At 33.3% G+C, this 25314-nt stretch overlaps 2 protein-coding genes across 3 annotated transcripts; one reads left to right on the top strand and one right to left on the bottom strand.

Moving 5' to 3' along the window:
• Window positions 1-1500: 1500 nt before the first annotated feature.
• On the bottom strand, window positions 1501-3726 carry LOC18101796 (uncharacterized). Of its 2 annotated transcripts, XM_006380073.3 has the most exons (6): window positions 2964-3726; window positions 2723-2829; window positions 2467-2611; window positions 2146-2340; window positions 1796-2037; window positions 1501-1688 (listed from the first exon to the last, which is right to left on the bottom strand). In XM_006380073.3, exons 1-5 carry the CDS (start codon window positions 3165-3167, stop codon window positions 1801-1803), a joined length of 888 nt encoding a protein of 295 aa, XP_006380135.2. In that variant the 5' UTR covers window positions 3168-3726; the 3' UTR covers window positions 1501-1688; window positions 1796-1800. The 2 variants fall into 2 exon arrangements, with proteins under 2 accessions (XP_006380135.2, XP_052310873.1); XM_052454913.1 differs by having other exon boundaries at window positions 1501-2037; window positions 2964-3725.
• Window positions 3727-14701: 10975 nt separating this feature from the next.
• On the top strand, window positions 14702-21007 carry LOC18110563 (ubiquitin-like-specific protease ESD4). Its single transcript, XM_006388822.3, has 9 exons — window positions 14702-15805; window positions 15990-16069; window positions 16146-16239; window positions 16419-16517; window positions 17061-17156; window positions 17247-17366; window positions 18632-18735; window positions 19956-20028; window positions 20520-21007. The coding sequence occupies exons 1-9, from the start codon at window positions 14984-14986 to the stop codon at window positions 20580-20582; spliced, it is 1551 nt and encodes a 516-aa protein (XP_006388884.2). The 5' UTR covers window positions 14702-14983; the 3' UTR covers window positions 20583-21007.
• The last annotated feature ends 4307 nt before the right edge of the window (window positions 21008-25314 follow it).

Genomic DNA, 25314 nt, shown 5'->3' with positions numbered 1-25314 from the left:
CAAAAAAGAGTCAACTTACGTTAACTTTTGAAATCAATAACTTTGGTCATGAACCCGAAATTAATCTCATAAAATGTAAACCGTAAAAAATAACAAAGAAGAACTCTAAAAATGATTAAAAAAAATAAAAACATCAGCTTAAAAAAAAAGAAGGGGGGAGAAAACACAGGCAAGCCCCTTATACCTGGTCTGATCCCTGAAGTTCACAACTCGTGAAATCCTTAACTCAAGTTCAATAAAAAAGCTTAATTTCTAATCATTTTAATATTAAAGAATGAAATTATGTAAAAAATATCAGTTTAAAAATTTATCAAAGCAAAAAAGATAGCAATAAAATGAATGAGGATCGAATTTGAAAGGAAAAAAAAAAAACCAAGGAGGATGAAATTGTAAAAAAAAAACAAATCTAAAAAATGATCCCAAACAAAACATTTATCAATAAAAAGAATGATGATCAAATTTGAAAGAATAAAAAATAAAAATGTGATGAAATTGAAAAATATTTATAATTTTATAAATTATTCAAAATAAAAAAATAACAACTAAAAACACAAGAACTAAACGTGAAGGAAAAAATAATTGAAGGGGTTGATTTGGAATTTTGAAGGGGAATTCAAGAAGGAGAGAGAAGAAAAAGAAAAAAAATGATGTTGGCACACACGTCAATTCATTGTTGACGGGGAGTCGAGATTTTCAAATGCCGTTATGGAAGGCGGCGTTTGATAAATGAATGACCCCTGCACTCGCCGTCCACTTGTTGGCATATGCTAATGTTTTTTCGATAATTTTTATTATATAATACCTTTAAAATAACTTTCACATTAACAATAAAACCAATATAAAATGATAAAAAAATCTTGCGAAAGAATAATATTGATTTTATCGGTAAGAGCAACAAAATAATTTTATTATTTTGAAAAAATTAAAAAAACCATAACACTCCTTTAAAAGACACTCTAATTTTTAATTCTAAATTTAAATTAGTTATATCGTCGTACAAAGAATAACCTAACACTATATGGTAAAAAAAAACTACCTTGCTCCATTCAAAGATCTTTTTGGTCGGGAGTAATATCATCAAATTACTATTCTGATAAATAGTAATTTGTCTTTATAATCTAGTAAAATTTTAAATAATGTTTTTTTTATAATAATTTAATTTTAATCTAATCTAATCTAATCTCATCTCATCTCATCAAATCACTACCATTCCTGCTCGGTGATGCCCCATCCACTCTAAAATTACCACTATGTGGGTAAATCAAGCCAATTGACATTGCCTCCACGACCTTGCTTGCCCAGCCACCAGGCTTATGAATAGCATCACCAGGCTTTTATGTTAGATTCACATTCAAAGAAGTTACAAGTACCACCTAAGTATTTTTCTAGGCATATAAGATAATGTTTCCTAGTTTGAATCAAAGGAGAAGTATTTGTTCTTGCCTAAATTTCAAGTAAGAAGAAGTCCAGTAATGTCATAGTCTGCAGTCTGGTCTACTGTTTTGAATGGGGAATTGAGTCAGCTTTGTATAAATACCATGTAAAAAAAGCAAATGAGGGAAGATCAACAGCAACCACATCACCTGAACAGTAATCTTCGAATCATGTAAATATACATGCATGCAATTGAAGTTCTGATTAGTTAAAACAATCCTAGTTCTAACACCCTTGCTGATATAGTTTAACATTGTTAGAGAATAATATAAATCATATCCTTGAACCTAATATAAATCATATCCTTGAACCTTACCTAACAGCTTAAGCTATTGGGTTGAGATGGTTCTTTGACAAACATAAAATCTAACGAGAACTAGATGTAATTTTGACAATAGACTGGGCATGAATAGGTGGCAAACTGGATTGGCAAAAGTTTTGCCATTCCTCCTGCTTCTGCTCTTCATTTCCTGTATATGCTTCATATATAGAAATCACAGTTCTCCTTGCCGCCTCTCTTGCCTCTGGCAGCCTATCATTCAACAGATCTGCAGCCACTTGAACCAAAGAAACCAAACCAAACTCATTCATTCCTTCCAACTCCTGAAAAATTCATCCCACACAAAACCCAACTAGTCAGTACAATTCAACAGACGGGCTAAAAAAACTCGCAATGTCAACTCAAACGATGCTACTTTATGGAGGTTTTACCATCTTAGACACAAAGTTGGAGATGGATATAGCAGCTTTGGCCCTGATTCTAAGGTTGACATGGCTAACATATAGCTTAAGCTTATTAAGCAAAGGCAGAGGAGTCATGGATTTCACCAATGCATTCAAAGCCCTATCAGCTTCTTCACACACAAACTTTTTGTCTTGAGAAGCTTTAAGCAGCAGCTGCAATAGCTGTCCACCCACAACACAAGCCAAAATCAGTAACTTTTAACAAACCCACATGAAAAGGTAATGAAACCAAACTGTAATCTATTAAAAAAATGGGGAGAAACATAGAAGAGAAGAAATAGTCCTCACCAAACTATCAAATGCATCGCTAGTAGAGTCAAGTAATTGGTCACCAAAGGCATAAAAAATATCAGATGAAGCCATAATAGAGGTCTTGATCAAAGCACTTCTCGGGTTCTTCATAGCTTTTACCACCACTGACATTACCTTTTCCCTAATGCACAAATCACACGCATGTTTAGGGTTACCAATTACCAACACATACCACATCAGCAGCCTAATGATATCATACTCAAGTTCAAAATCACAAGCAAAAATCACTTACAAGAATGGTAACAGGAGGGAGGAATGATACAGTGCAAAACGCCTAGCATTATTCAGTGACTCACAAACTTTAGTCCAATCCTTTGAATCTAACCTTTCAATCAAACCCTGAAAAAATTCAAATGATATAAAATCTGGGTTTGCTCTAAAAAATATTTGAAATTTAACCGAGAATTGAATCTTTTTATGAAAAATCGGAAAACAAAAAAACCCACTCATAAGAAAGAGAAAAAGAGACTTACTTGGATCTTGGATTCAGGATCAGAAATGGGTTTGAGATCATCAGAAGAGATATAATCAATAGTGGAATCCGGCAAAGGAGCCTTGTTTTCATCATTTACACCAACCTCTGATTGTTTTTGAATTGGAACAGAAACTACTTTCACATGTTTTTTGGGTCTCTCTGGTGCTATTGGAAGTGAATTATCAATGGGTCTCAGTGCCATTTTTTTAAAAGAAAGGGCAAAATAAATGAGGAAGGAGAGACAATATGATTTCGATTAATTCATAGGGCCTAAGGGTTATTTATTTGTGAGATTGGGAATGCAATAAAGGAGCATTTGTGCGCATCTCCTTTCTGTTCTTTTCAAAATTTTAAATTTTTTAGGCAAAGTTGAAAAGAGCCGTTGGGCTTTTTCTTTGGTGTAACGGTCACATTTTCTGCAGTGGGATAGGATTCTCTATGATTGGTGATGTTTGTGCTAGGTCTTTACGGTCGCTGTTTTGCTTGACCAAGGAATCTTGCCGTTGCAGTACGGTTAACGATTTGAAAATTGGGGCAATTGATAAGAATAAATAATGATTAATAATTTTCATGGGCAGGTGCTACTATTGTTATAAAACCGACCCTACGGGTCAACCCAATGATGTGTAGATTTGAGATTAGGGTTTGTGTGTTTTTGTGTTTTAAAAGTGTTTTTGAAAAAAATATTTTTTTTATTTGCTTCAAATTAATATTTTTTGGTGTTTTCAAATAATTTTGATATGCTGATGTCATAAATGATTTTTTTTCAAAAAAAATGTTATTTTGATGCATTTCATAGCAAAAAACACTTTGAAAAACAACCGCTGCCACACTCTCAAACATCCCCTAACTTAAGCTGAGTTTTATGTTAAATTGAGTTGGAAGCTAACCTTGTCTGCCTAGTTGACTTATTATCTCGATCGGGCTAACTCAAGTCACAAATTGACTGGTTAACCCGAGTTGACTTTATTTATTTCTTTTAATTAATTTTTTTTTCAATTTCACACTCCCACATCTCAATCTTTTTTTTTTAATGAAAATTGAGCTTTATAATTTTTTTTATTTGTTTTTTTATAGAGTTATTCTGATCTCATAACCTAGGTGACGGGTTTATCAAGTTAGTTTGGGATTACTTGAGTTATTTTGTTTTTTGTACTTTTTTTAAGTTGATTTTTCTTGATTTTATCCTTTAACATTGAGTTGTTTGAAAACTAGGCTTCATAATTTTTTTTATTTCCTTTCTATTGGATTATCTCGATCTCATGATCTAGGTAACAGGTTTGACATATTAACCCGGGTTGACTCAAATAGTTTTTTTTGTTTTTATTTAAATTTAATATTTTTTTAAAAAAAATTCATCACCATTAGATTAATTAGGAATTGACTTTCATAATTTATTTTGATTATTTTTCTATAGGCTTATCATAGTCTCATGACCCAAGTTATAGACTTGATAAGTTAATTCGAATCAATCCAATATATCATCGTTTCAATATTTAAAAAAAAAATGTCATCCAATACATTGCCTATTAATATTTTTTAAAAAATGTTATTTAATGTGCATGATATTTTGAATTCATGATTAATTTTTTTATTAGAAAATACTTGAATATTTTCTTTTACATAAAAATAAAATTCATCCAACTCGCGCTAATGATCTAGTTGAAACATGTAGGGGTGTTCACGGTCCGGTTTTAACCCAAAAATTCAACCGAACCGAAAAATAGTATTTCTTATTAATATAACCCGAACCGAACCGAGAACCGGTTCAAACCGAACCGGTTTTGTTCGGTTCGGGTCGGTTTTTTAGCATAAAAACCAGAAAAACCGGACTCATCTTCATCACTGAACTAAATCAAAGGAAAAATCTGACATCAAATATTAATCTAAGCTATTAATCACAGCAACCACTTGAAAATTCAAGAAAAGCAACCAGAAAAAGCAACCAACAATCAAAGTTTTCCACATAGGGGCTGAGAAGGGGAAGAGATGGGCTGGGAAGGGGAAGGGAAGGGGAAGGGAGGTCCCGAAAGAGCTGATTGACCATAAATCTCAAAGCTTGCATTCTCACAGCACAAGGATGGAACTAGTATAAGTTATATTGTATCACCATCAAAGGCAAGATTTCTTGAATAATGGTTCCCTCGCATCTGGATTGTTAAACTGGAAGGGGAAGGTTGGGAAGGGGGAAATGGAAGGGAAGGCTTGAGGCGGGGTGGCGGCTGGAAAGGGGGAAAATGATTTAGGGTTCTGGGAAGAGGAAGATAAAGGGGAAAAGGGGAAGGCTGGAGAGGGAGGGGGGTTGGCGGCTAGAAAGGGAGAAAGTGATTTAGGGTTATGGGAAGGGGAAAGGAAAGAGGAAGGGGAAATGGGAAAGGCTGGAGGGGGAGGGGGGGTTGACGGCTGTTAAGGGGGAAAGTGATTTAGGGTTAGGAATTGTTCTTTTTATACTTTTTTTTAAACCGGTTCGGTTTGGTCCGGTTCAATCGGTTTAAGCTTTTTTAAACCGGAACCGAACCGGACCGGCTGGTTTTTTTTATTTATTAATCGGTTTATTCGGTTTTTTCTATCGGTTCGGTTTTTTCGGTTAATTTTTTCTCGGTTTTTTCGGTTTAATCGGTTGGTCGGTTTTTTTGAACACCCCTAGAAACATGTTGCCTTATAGGATTGAAAAAAAATCTCATGACGATACGAGAAACATCCCTGTGAGTGGTCATATGGTGCCTAGGAAAAAGACTCAAATAAATGTACTCCAGCAATCGGTTAATGAGAAAACTATGCATTCTGCTTGTACTCTCCGTTGTAGACACAAATGGATATTGCAGATGTTGAAAATTAAACTTGATTTTTGGTTTTTCTAAAGAATAGAGTAATCAGTCCACTGGTTTAGTCGGCATAATACATTTCCAGTTCAACTTATGATTTCCTCGCATTAGTTTAATTTCTTGATTGTCTAGGACTTTATACCTATAAAAAGACTTGTAATTCAACATTATTTTCAGTACAAAAAGAGAGAGAATAGCTAAGAGAGATTAAAGAAAAACACTTAATAAAAATATATCTTCCTCTCAATCTTCTTTTTGTTCTTGAGTTGTTAACTTTAGATTACTGTTTTTTGATCTTATACCACACCTATCTTTCTTCCAATAAGTGGTATCAGAGCTTGTTTTGATTATTTATCATGGCCAGTCCAAACTTCCCACTTCAATATCCTCATTTGATAAAGGACAACTACGAAACTTGGTGTATTAGAGTAAAAGCTTGGCAAGGTTCCCAAGATGTGTGAGAAATGGTTAAGAAAGGCTTTGAGGAGCCTATAGAAGAAGCAACATTAATTTCAACCCAAAGGAAGGTCGTGCAAAAAGCATGAAGAAAGGATCAATAAGCACTCACAATCATCCACCAATGTTTAGATGATGTCACTTTTGAGTTAGTGGCAAACACAACCACTGCCAAGCAAGTATGAAAAGTTTTACAACAATCAAACCAAAGAGCTAACAATATGAGAAAGATATGTCTATAAAAGTTATGTTGTGACTTTGAAAAATTACATATGCTTGAATCGGAGAATATTTCAAAATAGTTTGCAAGAGTATTGGTCATATACAATTAAATAAGGAGATATGAGGAGAAGATAAAGATAATTATGTGGTAGAGAAGATCCTATGCTCGTTGCAAAAGAACCATTATTTGGTGATCATGATACAAGAGTCACAAAATATGGATGTTCTTTCAATAAAAGGTCTCATAGGAAAATTACAAGTCCATGAGGAAATAGTTAAAAAAATTCAAGAAGATATGGGTGCACAAGAACTTTTTTCAAAGCAAGAAGGTTCTGAATATTTCCATGGGGGTAGAGGACGTGGACAAAGTAGAGGAAGAGGCAGATTTGGAAGAGGTCATGACAACCTTAATAGGCCAACTAGTCGACCGTATGAAGCAAACCGGTTGATTGATTACACTAACAGTGACAATTCAAAATCAAGGTTTGACAAAACAAAGGTTAAATGCTATAATTGTCAAAAGATAGGTGATCATGCTAGGGATTGCTGGAATCCAACTAGAAAAGTTGAGGAGAATGCCAATCTTGTTATAGAAAAGGAGAAATAAACCACCCTATTACTAGTTCATGATGAACGAATGCAAGCCAACAAGAACATGTGGTATTTAGATAATGATGCCAACTATCATATATATGGAGATATAGATAAGTTTAGAGAGCTTGATGAATCAATTAAAGGTAATGTCACCTTCGTAGATCATTCAAATCAAAGAAAAAGGCACAATTCTCATAAAATTGAAAAATAAAAGTTATCAATTTATTGGTGATATCTATTATATCCCTACTATAAAAAAATAATATATTGAGTTTGAGATAATTGTTGGAGAAGGGTTATGAGATTAAGATGAAAGATCTTATCTTAACATTACTTAATACTCATGAAGCTATGGTTACAAAGATAACCATGACAAAAAACATAATGTTTTTGCTAAACATAGATATTGATGTGCCGAAATGCTTAAAGACATGTGTGAAAGATTAGACTTGACTTTGACATATGAGACTTGGGCATGTAAACTTTGATAGCTTAAAGAAGATGGCATAAAAAGGAGATGTTGAAGGGTTTATTATCCATTATACATCCAAATCAGTTGTGTGAAGGATGTTTAATAGGCAAGCAATTCCACAAGATCTTTCTAAAGGAGTCTACATCTAGAGTAAGTCAACATTTTCAAGAGATACATGTAGATGTTTTTGGTCCTATCAAACCATGTTTGTTTGGTAAAAATCTGTATTTTATACTTTTTATTGATGATTATAGTAGAAAAACTTAGGTATACTTTTTAAAAGAAAAGTCTAATGTGTTTAGTTGTTTTAAGAAGTTTAAGGCATTAGTTGAAAAAAAAATGATTATTTTATAAAATCACTTAGGATGGATAGGGGATTAATTTTTTTTCTAATGATTTTTTTGAAGATCATGGTATAAAGAGACTTTTAACAGTGCCTAAATCCCCACAACAAAATAGGGTGATGAAGAGAAAGAATAGAAGCATCTTTAATATGACAAGAAGCATGCTCAAAACCAAGAACATGCCTAAAGAGTTTTTGACCGAAGCTGTAGATTGTGTTATCTATTTGTCAAATATGTGTTTTGCCAAGAGGTATGAAATAGAAGAAAGCCAAGTGTTACTAAGCATTGGCTATGTGCATCTAAATGATCAGGTAAGGACTAAGCTAGATGACAAGAGCAAAATGATGATCTTTGTGGGTCATGACCAAATGTCCAAAGGATATAGCTCTACAAGCCCAATGAAGGAAAGATAATGATTAGTAGAGATGTTGAGTTTAATGAAGGAGCATGTGATTGGAAGGTAAGTGATGGTGAGAAATATAATTTTCTACCGGTTCTTGATGAAAGGGAGAAGAGCTATGAAGATCATAAAAAACAAGCCACAACTTCATAATCACCAATGATGTCATCTTCACCTTTATCTTTAACTTTTAGTGGAAGTTTAAGTTATGGCAATCCATGAAGTCCACTGAGAAGGATGAAGATTCTTAATGAGCTATATAAGGTAACTACTTTTATTGATGATTATGTAATGCTATATTGTCACCTTGCTATATATGATCCTATAATTTTTGAAGAAGCAATAAATGATGAAAAATGGAGAATTGCTATGGATGAAAAGATTGCATCAATTGAGAAGAATGACACATGGAAATTGGTTCCAAGACCAAGTGGAAAGAAGCCAATAGGTGTCAAGTGGATCTACAAAGAAAAGAAGAATGCAAAAGGATAGGTGGAGAGATATGAGGCAAGGTTAGTGACAAAATGTTATAGTCAATAACATGAAATTGACTATGATAAGGTTTTTGCTCCTATTGCTAGATTGGAGACCCTTCGATTAATCATTGTCACAACTACTCAACATTGATGAAGAATCTATCAAATGGATGCCATGCAATTAAAATATATTAAAATGTATGATGTCAATTGTAGGCATCAAATGTTTGCGGATCTGCAAGACAATGGAATATTAAAATCTATTACAATGTATGATGTTAGTTGTACACATCAAATGTTTAGCTTCCGCATCTAATACCTACTTCATCTAGGTTTAATCTAATCTGTCACTGTCTTTTGGAATTTGTTTATTGATTAAAATTTGGAAACCTTTAACTGGAGAATAAGGCAACCAATATTATGACTTTTCTCATCATCTGCTGAAATATTATCCTAAGTTGCTTCCCATCCCCATAAAACCCTTCATTTTTTTACCAAACCATGTTAAATTCTTATATGTAGCGACATGCAAATGCTTCTGAGCCAGAGAGTGCATAAAATTTGTGTTGATACATTTAAAATAACCTGTCGAATGAGTATGACATGTACTTGTAGACAACCATTTAGGATTTCATATTAGCATCACATTTATTTTGCACTTTGTATCTTTAATACCTGATGGTATACTCTACTATGTAGTTTTACACCCCCAAATATTAAGGTCTATATCTAAACCCTAATATAAAATGAACAAAATGATTGGTGAAGAGTTTTTGATATTTTAGCTAAATCTTAACAGATAATCATAAATTAGTTACGATATCCATTTTTGCATTTCAAAACATGAGAAAAATGCATTTTTGTTTTTTTTATAAAAAGGTATGCTTGGAAAAACTTTTAGGATTCTTCTGTATGTATGAAAACAAAATATTTTTTGTTTTTCGAAATAGGAAATTAATTTTAAAAAAATTGAGATTTTTTTATTTTTTATTTTTTTTGTTAGGAAAGTTTCGGAGAAAACCATATAGTCCAGTATTATGTAAAATTGATTAGAAAACATGCGAGAAAATCATAAATATTTTGAAATGACCCTTGGAATGTTTTTGGAATTTTTCCTTTTTTTTATTGGGTCGAACCCGACCCAGCCATCTGGGCTGGGCCGAAACAAGTCCTGCCCTTCTTCCTTTTTTATAGGTGGGTTGGACTCGGCCCACCCATCTAGGCTGGGCCTAAATGGGTCTAGCCTCAGCCCAACAATCATGTTAATTAATTATGTTGCATATAGAACAAATTCTTGTTCTGCATGCTGCAACCTTGCAACAAGAAAAGGGAAAGGAAAAAGTTAAACCTGGTGCAGGGGGCGGTGTGGCTGGCGTCATTAGGAGGCCAATGTGAGGCTAGTGGTGGTGCTGATGGAGGAATTGGTGGCCAGAGGTGGTTGTGGGAGGAAGAAGAAACTTTCAGTTGAGAGGAAGAAGGAGAAGTTGGCGTGGTGGTTCTTGTCATCGACAAGGGGATAGGTTGGTGGAGGAGGCTGAGTCACCGTCAGTCACGGCATGAGACTTTTTGTTAAATAAAAAACAGACTTTTACAACTTTGATTGTACTTTATATGGTCTTAGGGTTTAGTCTTGTGTTAAACTTATACCATCATAGTTATAAAATCTAGACTAGCTCGGTGAGTCAATCTAGAACCTGACCAATCGAAGCTTGGATCAATCCGTGTTGAAGAAAAAATAGAATAAGAAAAAAACTTGTCTTATCATGTCAAAACTCACCCCTTAAGCAGTTGAATCTTTTTTTCTTAAAAATTAAATTAAACAACATCATTTTAATCTTATTTTTTTAAAAAAATCAACCATTGCACCGATGGGGTCCATAGTGGGTTCCACTTGTGAGACCAACTCTAACGCAGGTGCTAAATCGAGAGCCAAAAATAAATAAATAAAAATTAGCTTTTCTTTGTTTGTTTTTCATACTCCAATAGGAAGCTAAACAAAATGTCGAAATATCTTTTCTCTCCCACATATGTTATTCCTACAAAATCATTAAGAAAAAAAGCCACAACCAACAAAGAGAGACAATAATGGTGTTTGGAGTACTCAAACAAAGGGGCCCTCTTCTGCCCAAAGCTCCTAAGGGATGTGGTTGGCGTGCTGCTTTGTTTTTCAAAGAGTTGGCAGAGCAAGCCCAAACTGGGAACTTACGAGTGGCTGCGGTTGTGCAACTCAAAACTGTAGTAAAGTCACAGAGAAGGGATCACCCTGAGTTTGTGCAGCTGAGCTACGACAATATTCATTCCTCCATGCAAGCTCAAAATTGCCCAGCTGCAATACGATGCAACATATCTGCAGTTCAGCTGCTAATCTGCTGTCCATTACTTTCCAGGAGTTTCACCACCTGAAGCAGAGTGATATTGCAATCGGCGAGGATGGACGATACTCCTTCATTCAGTGCCTCGAGGAGTTAATTTGACTAAAGAATCTGATAGTCATACAAAAAAAAAGAAAGAAAAAAGAAAGAAGGTGTCTACCCTGCCTTAGATCTCATGCATATTCTTGCTTGTATTAAACTAGTTATTTACCATTGTATATGAACTTGATTTTTAAAATATTTTGGTCAGGTGTTTGCTTGGTTTTCCTCTTGGGAGATAAATACAAGAAAAAAAAAGTGGAAAAAACACTCCCTTTCCTCCTTGTAAGTTCTTACTCCTTGAAGTCGGTCCATGTGATAATTATAACAATTTATATTGTTATTTGAAGTTATTATAATTATAGTGTTTTCAAGTTACAAAATAATAGTATATAGTTTTATTTATTGTATTTCGATTATTTATCTTATTACTCACTAACTTGATTAGTTATCTTTATAGTTTGGTTTATTGCTTTGTCATCATGATAGTTATAAATAATTAGGTATAATTCCAATAAAAAAAAATATTGTTACCTTATAAATAATATTATATTAGTTGAAAAGAACATTTTTATTTAATTATAAACTAATAAGCATTCAAACTGATCTACAAATATTAACAATACTCTAAAAGGCGTCGGGAAAGTATTGTAGCTTTCCTCGTTATACTGATATATTATAATTATAATGATTATTATCAGTGTTTTACTGTGGACTGCACAGTGCAGTCCACAGTAAAACACTGATGCTTTAATTTTTTTTTTTTTGCCGAGTTGTCTTTTTTTATTTTATTTTTTAGCTGTTTTTTTTTTGTTTTTTTATGCCTTTTTGGTTTTTTTTTGCTTCTTTCTTTTAACAGTGCAGCCCACAGTAAAACGCTTATGCTTTAGTTTTTTTTTTTTGCTGAGCTGTCTTTTTTTATTTTTTAGCTGTTTTTTTATGCCTTTTTGGTTTTTTTTTTGCTTCTTTCTTTGTTTTTTTTTCTTTTAATAATTTTTTTTTGTTTAATTTAGTTTGTTAATGTTAATTTTTTTTATTTAGTGATCAGACTTTCATGACACGGATCCCGGGTTTAACAGGTTAACCTGGTTAGACCAGTTAACCCAGAATATTTTTTTTTTTGCTTTTTTTCTTTTTAATTAATTTTTTTTTGTTGACTTTAGTTTGTTTATGTTAAATTTCTTTCTATTTAATTATCAGACTTTCATGACACAAATCCCAGGTTTGACGGGTTAACTTGGTTTCACGGGTTAATCCAGTTAATTATGGGTTGACCCGTCAATTTTTTTTGTTTTTTTTCTTTTAATAAATTTTTTTTATTTAATTTATTTTGTTGATATTAAATTTCTTTCTATTTAGTTATCATACTTTCATGACACGGATCTCAGGTTTGACAGGTTAACCCAGTTAATTTAGATTTTTTTTCTTTTTCTTCATTAGTTTTTTTTCTTCCTATAGGTTTTTTTGTGTTTTTTTCTTTTTAATTATTTTTTTTGTTTAATTTAGTTCATTAATATTAATTTTTTTTCTATTTAGTTATCGCACTTTTATGACACGAATCTCAAGTTTGATGGGTTAACCTGATTTGACGGGTTAACCCGCTTGATTCAGATTTTATTCTTTTTCTTCATTAGTGTTTTTTCTTTCAATTTTTTCTTTTAATATTATAAGTATAACCAAAAAAGATCAACTTTTCACTGTGGATTGCACTATGCAAATCCACACTGAAAGATACCTTTTAGTTATAGGTTTTTTTTTGTTGCTTTTTTTCTTTGATTTTTTTAATTGATATTTTTTTTGTTTAATTGAGTTTGTTAATATTATTATTTTTTATTTAGTTATCATACTCTCATGACATAGATCCCAAGTTTAACGGATTAACCTGGTTTGGCGGGTTAAACCAGTTGATTCAATTTTGCAGTTCATAGTGAAAAAGATGATGCCTTTAGTTTTTTTTCTTTGTTTTTTTTGTTTTTTAGTTATTTTTTTTAATTTAATTTCTTAATATTAAATTTTTTTATTTAATCATTAGACTTTTATGACATGGATCCCAGGTTTGACGGGTTAACCTGGTTTGACGAGTTAACCCAGTTGATTCAAAAATTTTTTTTCTTCATTAGTTTTTTTCTTCTTGTAGGTTTTTTTCTCTTTGCTTTTTCCTTTTTAATTAATCTTTTTTTTTTAATTTAGTTCATTAATATTAAATCTTTTTTCTATTTAGTTATTACACTTTCATGATACGAATCTCAGGTTTGACGGGTTAACCTAATTTCGCGGGTTAACTCAGTTGATTCAGATTTTTTTTCTTTTTCCTCATTAGTTTTTTTCTTCTAATTTCATCTTTTAATATTATATGCAGTCCACAGTGAAAAGGTTGATGCCTTTAATTTTTTTTTCTTTTTTTTTTCTTTTTATGCCTTTCACTGTGGACTGCACAGTGCAGTCTACAGCGAAAAGGCTGATGCTTTTTTTTTTAATTAATTTTTTTATTTAGTGTATTGATATTAATTTTTTTTTCTATTTAATTATCAGACTTTCATGACATGGATCTCAGGTTTGATGGGTTAACCCAGTTAATTTAGATTTTTTTTCTTTTTCTTCATTAGTTTTTTTCTTTTTATAGTTTTTTTCTTTTTAATTAATATTTTTTAATTTAATTTAGTTCATTAATATTTAATTTTTTTCTATTTAGTTATCAGCTGATGTCTTTAGTTTTTTTTTCTTTTTGCTTTTTTGTCGTTTCTATGCCTTTGACTGTGGACTGCACAGTGCAGTCCACAGTGAAAAGGCTGATGCTTTTTTTTGTTTTTATTTTTTTTTCTTTTTAATTAATTTCTTTTGTTTAATTTAGTTTGTTAATGTTAAATTTTTTTCTATTTAGTTATCAAACTTTCATGACACTGATTCCGGGTTTTACGGTTTAACCTGGTTTGATATGTTAGCCTAGTTAATTCTAGGTTGACCCGTCAATTGTTTTTTTCTATTTAGTTATCAAACTTTCACGACACGAATCCAAGGTTTGACGGGTTAACCTGGTTTGAAGGGTTAACCCAATTAATTCAATTTTTTTTAATTAATCTATTTAATTATCACACTTTTATGACACGACGTTGCAGTCAAACCCACATTCAAGGCTATTGGGTCTGGTATTGCAGCCAGACCCACTTAAACTTGGGTCATGCAAGTTTAATGTTATTATTAATATTATAAATATTACTCTTGGATCAGGCGTTGCAACCAAACCCAAGACTCTTAAGTATAACTTTGCAGAAAAACCTAACACTTTAAATCTTAGTTTTTTTATATTTTTATGTAAAAAAAATTTAACCCGCAGCATCACGCGGGTTATGTAACTAGTTATCTCATTATTTTTTGTGTAATTATAATCTTAAAAAAGTAACAATTAGCCTTTAAGTAAAATAAAATTTCTAGAAAAATAAACTTTTTACATCCAATTCGAGCATAGCGGGACAAGCCAAACATATTCTTAAAAAGGTAAAAAAGAAAAAAAAGTGATATTCTAAAAAGGAAAGAAGAAGAAGAAGAAAATCGACCTGTCGTTTAATTATGTTGTCATACCAGAAAATCAAAGGTCCTCTTTAGTGCCGCGAAACAAAAACAAAAACCACCATCTTCACAATCGCCCCATCAAGATTTTCCAAAAAGATCCAAACTTTCTTCATTTTTTTCAAAATTCTAAATCCCCCAATTCAATTCAACTCTCTCTCGTTCTTTTTACCTCGCAAAACCCTAATTTCTGGCAAGAATGCTTATTTTGTAGATGGGTTTTGGATTTCTAGGGTTTTTTACTTCAAAAAATGGGTGCTTTAACGAGTAGTGGTAACCACAAAAGAGATCACCCATGTAATTATAACCCATATTCAAATTCTCCAGATTTTCACGTCTCTAAAAAGCCCAGATTCTCTACCATGCATCAAACCCGTAAATTCAACAACCAAACCCTAGGTTCTTCTAACAGTATTGCCTCTAGAATCTCTAAGTACCCAGAAACAGCTACGAAGTTTCGCCGAGAGGTTCATGCCCCTTGTAGTTTTCAGAAATTTACCTTGTCCAGGGTTAAAAGTGGTGGTTTTAGCGAAAAGGAGAGAAATCTTGGTCGTGAAGGTGATGTAATGGGGAATTTCTTGAGTAGCAAGTTGGATTATGCGAAACAAAGCGCGTTTGGTGCGATTAGATATTTGGTCAAAGAGAAAGAAGTGATTGATGTTGATGATGAGAATGAGAAGATTGAGAAAGAAATTGTGTCTGAGGATTCTAGTATTGAAGAAGTTGAGGCTTTCGAAGAGGATGGAAGAGAGGGAGGGTCTGCGGTTTTGAACTGGATGTTGCGAAATGGGGTTGTGGGCAGTGAGAATGATGGTGATGTTAAAATTTTGGAGGAGAGATCAGTGGTTACTATTGATGGGAATTTAGGTGTGGAGAATACAGGGAAGATGTTGGGTTCATTGGCATTGAATAATGAATTTGGGGTTTTGACTGTTGAGACTTACAAGAAGTTGTTGGAGGATACAGAGAGGAGGAACGGGAGGTTGGGATCATTGAAATTTGAGATTGAGTACAATGAGAAAAGGCGGGATTCATTTAAGGCCTTGCGACCTGTGAAGAAGGAACCTGTGGAGGTGAGTTTTCCTCGTTGTTTTATTGAACTTGAGTTTTAGGTCTTCATACATTGTTTTGTTAGTGAGTTTGAGTAGTGTCTCCTTTTTTAGTTTAGGAAGAAGTATCTTTCTTAGCATGCCTATATATATATATATATTTTTTTTTTTAATGAAGTGTTGTTCTACTGGAAAAAATGATTTTCAGAAGATATCGCGAGAGCCTTTTATCCCTCTCACACCTGAGGAAGAAACCGAGGTTAAACAAGCATTTTTTCCCAACAATAGGTATATTTGCTCGATATTTCCTTTTGATTGCATTATTGATATTGCTGTGATAACATTATGTTGTTCATTCCTGTAGGAGGAGGGTCTTGGTCAGTCATGGAAATTCCAATATTGATATTACTGGACAAATTTTGCACTGCCTTGCACCAGGAGCATGGTTGAATGATGAGGTGATGATTTTGGATTATAGTTTTTTTTATAGTTATAGTTAGCAATGTGTTTTCCCACCTTTTGTAGCTTGAAGTTAATGGTTCATGCATATATTTAAAATGTAATGTTACCGAGAATTAGTTATTTTGCTGAGCTGCTAATATGGTTTTGTTGATACGTTTATGTTTTCTTTTTTCAGGTCATAAATTTGTATATGGATTTGCTTAAAGAAAGGGAAAGGAGAGAACCGAAGAAGTTCCTAAAATGTCATTTTTTCAATACCTTTTTTTACAAAAAGGTTTGTAAATTTACTCTCTGTCCTTCAATCTTTTTAAACATGAGTCCTACTGTAATGCATTGAAGTATTAAAAATAGTGCTCTTGGCAGCTATGGTTCAATTTTCTTGATAATTAGTGAAGTTTGAGATGTCAATTGTGAGCCTGTTTCTCCGCTTTATGTCCCCCCTGGCATTGTTCATCCTTTTCTTACCGTTATTTATTCTCAATGCAAATAACTGATTTCTCTGGTCTTGAAAAAGTGCTTTTCTGCGATGCTTCCTTCTGAGACCATGTTTCCTAGTCAGCAACAGGTAGAAAAAGATAATTCCCAAAGCTCAACACCCCTCCCCCTCAAAAAATGAAAAAAATAAATTAACAGAGCTGTTCATTCTATTCTGTTGCAGCTTTCTTCTCATGCTGATTGCATATGTTATTAGAGTTCAGAATTTTTCATCTAATTATTTGTTTATTGTTTTTCTCTTGTTGCTGACTGTGTTTGCTGTGTTTTGGCTGTGATTTTCTTTTGTTCAAGCTCGGAATATAACCTAAATGTTAATATCCAGTTAACAGGTGGAGGTAAGGGTGGCTATGATTATAGAGCTGTCAAAAGATGGACCACAGAAAAAAAGTTGGGATATTTCTTGATTGACTGTGACAAAGTAAAACAACGCAAATCCTTTCCACTTTTCTGAGCACTTATTTTTGTTCACTGTTAGTTGCCATATTCTTATTGTTTCTATTTTGCTCAGATATTTGTCCCTGTTCACCAAGAGATACATTGGTGTTTGGCAGTCATTAACAAAAAGGATCAGAAGTTCCAGTATCTTGATTCACTCAAAGGAAGGGACAACAGAGTTCTTGAAAGTTTGGTATGTTTTGTTTTGTTGTCTACATATTCATATATCTAGAGGCATGCCACTAACTAGTTCAAGGGACCTTGTAGCTAAAGCATCAACCTCTCTATTTGTAAGTGACATGGTTCCATTGAGACTTCTTTAGAAGCTAATGGACCATTGATTGCAGCTGTTTCTATACTTTTCAAAAGCCTGTCCCTGCAACTAAACTCTTAAGTCTGGAAGCCTGCAGCTAAAAAGTTGGATTACATATTGAAGGATAAAGATTGTGCTCTTTATGCATTTCCATTTTTCCCTAAGTGCATAGCAGATGCTTGTTTGATCCAACTATATATATAGATGGCTACTAACGTTCGGGTGAGGAGTTTACTTTTAAAAGCACTAAGTGATGCATATAATCTCCTTTTGGACGTCCTATTTAATGCTATGAAATCGTCTCTCCAAAAAACAGATTTAAAGAATAAGCTCCAATCAGCAAACAGCTTGTATTAGGCTCCTATATGGGATACAGGACCTTCTAGGTAGGCGGACATGCCCCTGAGATGTTTTTGGGGAGAACAGTTTCCCCTTATGATAGAAAAGGACGCTTCAATTCTGGCCATGTTTTGCGAGAATCCTTTCAGAATTCTATGGGGTCAAAAGGGGTTGGTGATTTTCTGAAATTGGTTAGGTTTTGGAGCTGGTATCATTATTTTGCAGAATTTATTCTCAAGTCTAGTTGATCACACAGGTTTTCCTTTGATTAAATTCTTGAGAGAACTATAGGATTTATAAGAAAGATAGTGTATTGAGGATTGTGGAGTTGTGCATGTATGAATCATCTTACAAAGGGTCTTTGATCTTCTGAAAGTTGGTTAGGTTTTGGAGCTGGTATCATTATTTGCAGAATTTACTCCCTAAAGTCTAGCTGATGAAACAAATGTTTTTCCTTTGATTAAATTTTTTAGATGTTTGTAAAGTAAGGATTTGTTAGATAGATAATTATTGAGGACTGTGGGATCGCTCATATGTATGACCATGAATTATGAGATTAATGTGCAAACCTCAAGTTTTATCCCTGGTAACAAGTGTGTTGCTGTAGCATTAAGATGGTTTATCTTGTATTCAGGAAATTTGAGTTGTGAATCTGTGATCTTGCACTTCAGTGGCTCCAAATCTTTATGCTTATTGCTGTTAGTTGCAAAACTGAAAAAGAGGGGGAAATGAAAAATATATGGGAAAAATGCTCAATCACACAACTTCTTCAATCTTGGCTGATGTTGTTTATTTATGTTTACCAGGCTAAATACTATGCTGAAGAAGTTAAAGACAAGAGTAAGAAAGACATTGATGTAAGTAATTGGGAGCGTGAATTTGTTGAAGACCTTCCTGAACAACAGAATGGGTGTGTATTCATTATTCTTATGTCATTAATTTTCTCTTGGAATCTAGTGGCTTATATATATATATTGTTTGCTACCATTTGTTGAAAAAAAAAGAGTCTGTAAATCATCACATCTGCTGAAGCTTGTGAGAGGGTCTAAAAGAAATACCCTGTTAAAAGCTTAACTTCTACAATAAAGAATGAATGATAAAGAAATACAATTTAACTCAACTAAGCCTCAGTGGCAAAATAGTTGGGGCAGCTAAATGGTCCAGCCTTTTCGGTTCTTTCATGATCCCGTGGACTAGATTTTTTGTGAGCTGTTGTGATGTTATATCTATAAATGAAAAAAGTCTGTCAAATGATCCATAGAATTAGCAGGTTTTCCTCCCTGACTTTACATTTAAAATTGGTATGTAGAAAGAGTCGAAATGAGCTTAACATGCCTGAATGTGGATGCAACTTATTGTTCTCTTTCTTTCTCTGTTGTCTTAAATGCTGCATTTTCCCTTATGTGATGAAAATATGACTGGCTTTAAAATTTTAGGATATGGTGAGCTGTTAAGTTTTAGGCTGAGGTTTCTTAGTCCTGACCCATATTCATTGTTACTGTTCATTCTAGTGGGTCATAACTTGATTTTAACTACTTTGTTAAGGAAACAAACAGGCATGTGTACAATGTAATGCTTATTCGGTATTAGAAAATGATGGATTAGTTGATAAAAGAATCTCAATTTACTCATTCTAGTGGGTTATAACTTGATTTTAACTACTTTGTTAAGGAAACAAACAGGCATGTGTACAATGTAATGCTTACTCGGTATTATAAAATGATGGATTAGTTGATAAAAGAATCTCAATTTACCGCTTCACTCTGTCTGAGTTTCCTTATATATTTTTTGGACAATACTTTCTTACCGAGTATCATTGTTATTTTGTCTATGCTGTAAATGTTTTGAAGAAACTATGTTACAAATTTACACGGGCTACTTATGGTGCTTCATCGCTGAGGTGCCCAAGTTCCCATAGTATCTCTATCAATTCTTTTCTACACTGTAACTGTTTTGTAAGAGTTCCCTCAAGGAACTAGTATATGTTCCTGAAGTTCAGTCCATGTGTAGCTTCAGTCTGGCTGTGTGGACTTTCCCAATTCAATTCTGCTGAGCACCTTAATCCACATAAGTTGTTTATATCAACTATTTTAATTATTTCCGGTATTAACATCATTTCCCTGTAAATAGGTATGACTGTGGTGTGTTTATGATCAAGTATGCTGATTTTTATAGCAGAGGTATAGGGCTTTGTTTTGGCCAGGTAAGATGATTATGCATTTAACAATGCTGATATATTTTCTCTTTTATTAACAAAATTTGCTTAGTTCTCTAATTTATAGTTATTAGCCTGCATTAGTTGAAGATTAGAAATATGGAATTTGAAAGCCCATCCACCTGTCATAGATAAGCAGCCTTGATGGCTTCTTTTTCTCCAATGGCCTCATCGTGGTGGCTATCATCACTTGTTGTTCAAGGTTTCAAGCCAGTGAACCAACTGGTTGACCTGCCAGTAGGGGTCAGCCATCCAATGATACCCCCTATTTCTATGGAATGGATGCCACACTCCTGGTCAGATTGCTAAAAGTCCTTGCAGGAGAAACCCCATTCCTTTTTTTCTTGTGGTACAATAAAACCTATTTCTTTATGTTTCTACATATTGAGTCATCCTGGAAACAAATCTTGGGCTACTATGTAGGAAACCATTAATTGTTGTCACCTGTAAGCTCAAATCTATATTTCCTTTGTTTGTAGGAGCACATGCCCTATTTTCGGTTGAGGACAGCCAAGGAAATTCTGAGATTGAGAGCTGACTGATTGAAAGTGTACATGTCCTACTCAAATAACATGTATCCATTATTTTGTATTAGTGATTCTGCAAGGAGCAGATCCGCCATATTTGACAGATGATTATAAATTGCCTGTGCCTTGTGAATAGAGGGTCCTTCAGCCTTCGTCAAGTGTCGATCTGGTAGCAATGCGAGCAGCTCCAGTTTTCCCCCGGTCATATAATCGATCAAAGATTATTCCTTGTGCAATGACACTATCGACGATGAACATGGCAGGACTGGTGGCTGGTAATATGAGTGCAAGCTGAGTTGCGAGGGATTTTGTTTTTGGAAGAGTTGATCTAGGAAATGTCATGGTTTTGTAATTTTCAGAAACGAAGGAGGATTTTGCTTCTCTTCTCACTCGTGTTATTTGCTGTCTACCCGTTTAATTCATTCAACCTGGTTATTTTAGTCGTCCTTCCGTGGTGGTTGGTTCATAATTGTAACGATCAAGTTTCTGCTTTTTGGGAAAAGAGAAATACATGGTGGTAGTTTCTTTGGAGTATTCTAGAATTCTAACATGTTTGAACAAAACTGCTGTTGAGAATATACTGTTATTGAGAATAATAGATGTTAAAAAAATCATGTCCCTTTTAATTTAAAATTTAATTAGATGCATAAACAGGTAATCTAAAATTTTATAAAGATTTTAATCATGCATTAAAAGACCATAATTTATTAGGAATTTTATCCGAGATTAATTTAGGATTAATTATGATTTTGTTTAGTATTTTTCAAGATATAATTAGAATTGTTTTATCCAGAGTGCCGGACGTGTTGAAAATAAAATCTTCATGTGATTTTAGTGATCTATTTTTTATCCAGATTTTTCTGACGGTAGGCATATTAAAAATAGTCTTAATATGTTTTCAATAATCTATTTTTTCTTTTCATTTTTTTTTTGTTCTCTCATTTCTATTTCTTATCACATCATCCTTTTCTTTATTTTTTTACCATTAAATTTTGATAAAATATTTGGTAGACTTTTGTTAAGGTTTGTTGAGGTTAATTAAAAAAACAAAAATGTTTTGAAACATTCATTAAATAACCACTATTTCAAATAATCATTTTTGAAATGTGATTATTATTCCAAATAGCAATTATTAATAAAAATGATATTATAAAACGTGATTGTATTTAAAAAATAATCAGGTGGTGGTACATCGCTCCATTTTATTTCTCAGACAACGTTTAATTACTATTTCTAGACAATGATAATTGAGATACAAAGAAAGACAAATTTATATTAAAACCGTTCCAGAAATAGATTAATGTCTCCATCTCTTCACTGTTCCAAAAACAAATTAATTTAATATTAAGAAAAAAAAAAACTAAGTCAGGTGGTAAAAGTATTGTAATACAATGTGTATTTTCTTTTTTATTATCATTTGATTTTTTTTGTTTTGATCCCTCAATTTTTTCTTTCTTTCAATTCGATCCTTTAAAGTTGCATTTATTTGAGATTAGACTTGATAAATTACTTTGGCTACCTTATCTATGAGATCTTGCGATGTTAAGAAGAAAAAATAATACTTGATTTGTTAAAATTAAATTAAATTTTATTAATTTAAAATAATTAAAATTATAGAGATTAAATTTAAATAATTAGAAGATATTCACCCTTCCTTTTTTGCCAAATTCAAAAACTAAAATGCACAAGTTGGGGAAGGTTTGACCTCCCCTTTTTTCTTTATTCCTTAATTTATTTGTTTTTTAATTTGATTCATTCAAATTTTCATAATTTAGGATTTGACTTGGTTGTTTTTATATTTGGCTTGATATAATCTTGCAATATCAAGAGAAATTTCTTGTGCTTCATCTTGCCAAACAAAATAAATTTTGACTAATTTAAACAATTAGTTTTAAGAGATTAAAATTAAAATTATAACAAATCGGGGAACTAGGGTAAACGGACAGGATAATTTGGCTTGTGCGTGCAACACACGCCACAGCATTTGAGACGCTACCATCTTTGGATAGCTCATGAGGTGTCATGTGGTGGCATTTGAAGAATCACGATGTCTTCTTCCTTTGAGAACAACACGTGGTGGCGGGTGTGGGCTAGTTTGTCGCCGATGTTGTTTTATTTCTTTTTCTTTATTGTCTCTCCTCCCCCGAAATTTTCACTAACCATTTAAAGTTTTAGGATGATCCTCTTATTTATTAAAATTTCGACTTTGGTCCTTATTATTTTGATTTTTGTTTTTGGCTCTTTTATAAAATTTCATTTCGTTTTCAATTTTATATTTGTGATATGTTATTTTTTCAAATTTGATCTTCATTATTTTTATTTTTTGTCATTTCGTTAAATTGATTTTTCTTCTCAATTTCATCCTTCAATCAAAATTTGTTAGTTATTCTTTATTTTTTTTATATTTCAATTATGATATTCATTCTTTTAATTGTTATTTTTTTTAATTCTTTTGTATAATTGATTTTTTAAAAGTTTTATTCTTTAAAATTTGATTAATTAAGAATTAGACTTTATAGTTTTTTCAAATAAGATACTTTCAGTCTAATAACTTGAATCACGGATTTGAAAACTTAACACTGATTGACATCATTTTTTTTTTTGTTTTCTTGGATTTACTTTTTATTTTTATTTCATCATTCAAAATTTATTAGTTAGGATATAATTTATCTTTGTAATTCGAGTCAATTTGCTTGTCTTTTATTTAATTTAATTATATCCTTCTATATTTTCTATATTTAGTTGATCAAGAATTGAATTTTTTTCCAGAAAATTAAACTACATCTATATTTGTTTCATCATCTAATTAAAATAAAACAACAACCATAATTATCAAATATATAATCCGAATTGTCGATCTTCCATCTTTAGAACATGCTTGCAGCGTTGCGAGCGAAAGAAAAAATAATTCAACTCGCCGCGCAACTCAAGTACAAATATAGTCTCTATCAAACACATTTATATATTCTTTTTGCATTTATCTTTTTATCCTCAAACGCAAATAAAGAACAAAGTGCATAATTTGAGACTAAAACTGTGTTACAGCTGGATTGTTACAGCTGGATTGTTGTTACAAGGAGGTGGCGTGGGGCACTTGTGTGAACCGTTAGAGTCAGTTAGAAGTTAGTTAACCATGGAAATAAACGTGTAAAGCATGGGAAGGGTAGTATAAATAGACAGTGGAGTTTACGTATACAACACGGAAAATTTAATACAAAACTTCTATTCCTCTGTTCTCATTCTCTGTTTCTCTCTTTCTTATTCTTGTTAAGCTGAGCTTAACAATTGGTATCAGAGCTTGCAACAAGCTGCGAACCTCATTCAACAATGGTGGACGGTAACAAATTCAAGATAGTAGATGAACATTGCAAAAGGTTAGATAACCAGCTGCAGACTTATCATCTAGAATGGCAGGAATCCATGGCAGGAAACAAGGAGCAAGGGGCCAAGATTGAGCAATTGGTCATACAAATGGAACTACTATCCTCACAGTTTCAATAATTTGTAGCTGCCCAAACAACAAGGACATAAATGGCGGGAGGCCATTCCAGAGGTATCCTAGCAACACCAGGAAGAGACAGGAGCGTAGAAGTGAATGCATCTACTGAAAAAATAACACCAGGACTTAGAACTCAGAGTCGTGGTGAGTAGATGACAGGGCAAGAGTTTCTTAAGTCAGGATTCCACATACCATTGCCAAGGATGGAGCTATCAACCTTCAGAGGAGAGGATCCTCGAGGATGGATGCGAAAATGCAAGAAATACTTCAGGATACACTCGATACCTGCACATCAATGGATAGAGGTGGTCTCGTATTACTTGGAAGGCAAGGCAGATGTGTGGTTTGAGGGCTTGGTACGAGGTAGTGATTCACTTATAGAATGGGAAGAGTTTTCTCAGGATCTTTGCAGAAGGTTTGGAAGCAAGGATGACATTGTTGAAGAATTCAACAAACTGATCCAAGACGAGAACATGGATGACTATATAGAAAGGTTTGAGGAGCTGAGATCACTGATGGGGGATCTCAACCCACTGTTGCCAGAAGCTTACTATGTCTCCAGTTTTATTAGTGGATTGAAAGATGAGATCAAACCGATGCTCAAGATTTTGAAACCTGCAAGGGTGTTGGTGGCATTTGAACAAGCCAAATGGCAGGAGGAGGCTAACAATGCCTTAACTAAGAAGACTCGATCACTGCAACGAAGCAATCCTCCATTTCACAGTGGAAGAATACCAGGCAATGCTCCCTCCAAATATTTTGGTCCATCCAGGACTAAAGGAGTGAAACCATTTTCAGATAGTCTCTATGAACAACGAAAGAAATTGGGACAGTGTTTTAAATGTGGGGATAAATACATGCCTGGGCATAGATGCAATTCCAAAGGTTTACACATGATAGAAGGCGTGGAGGGAGGAGAGGATGAAGAAATAGGAGAGTTCGAAGACAATATGCAGGGGACTGATCAGATAGACGAATATGGTCTGTCATTAAACGCATTAGCAGACAACGACACTTACAATACTATCAGGATTAAAGGAAACTGTCAAGGGCAGAACCTTATCATCCTCATCGATAGTGGGAGCACACATAGTTTTATTAATGAAAGCACAATTAAGGCGTTGAATGCTACCACCAGTAAAACTACATTGTTGGCAGTTACGGTAGCCAATGGAAATGTCATGCTATGTGAAAAACATTGCCCTGCATTCACTTGGTTTATGCACAACTATGAATTCAAGTCAAACT

The sequence above is a fragment of the Populus trichocarpa genome, chromosome 8 (genome assembly GCF_000002775.5).
Source record: "Populus trichocarpa isolate Nisqually-1 chromosome 8, P.trichocarpa_v4.1, whole genome shotgun sequence".
Lineage (NCBI taxonomy): Eukaryota > Viridiplantae > Streptophyta > Magnoliopsida > Malpighiales > Salicaceae > Populus > Populus trichocarpa.
The sequence above is the reverse complement of the archived record's forward strand: the minus strand, read 5'-3'. Positions and strand labels throughout refer to the sequence as shown.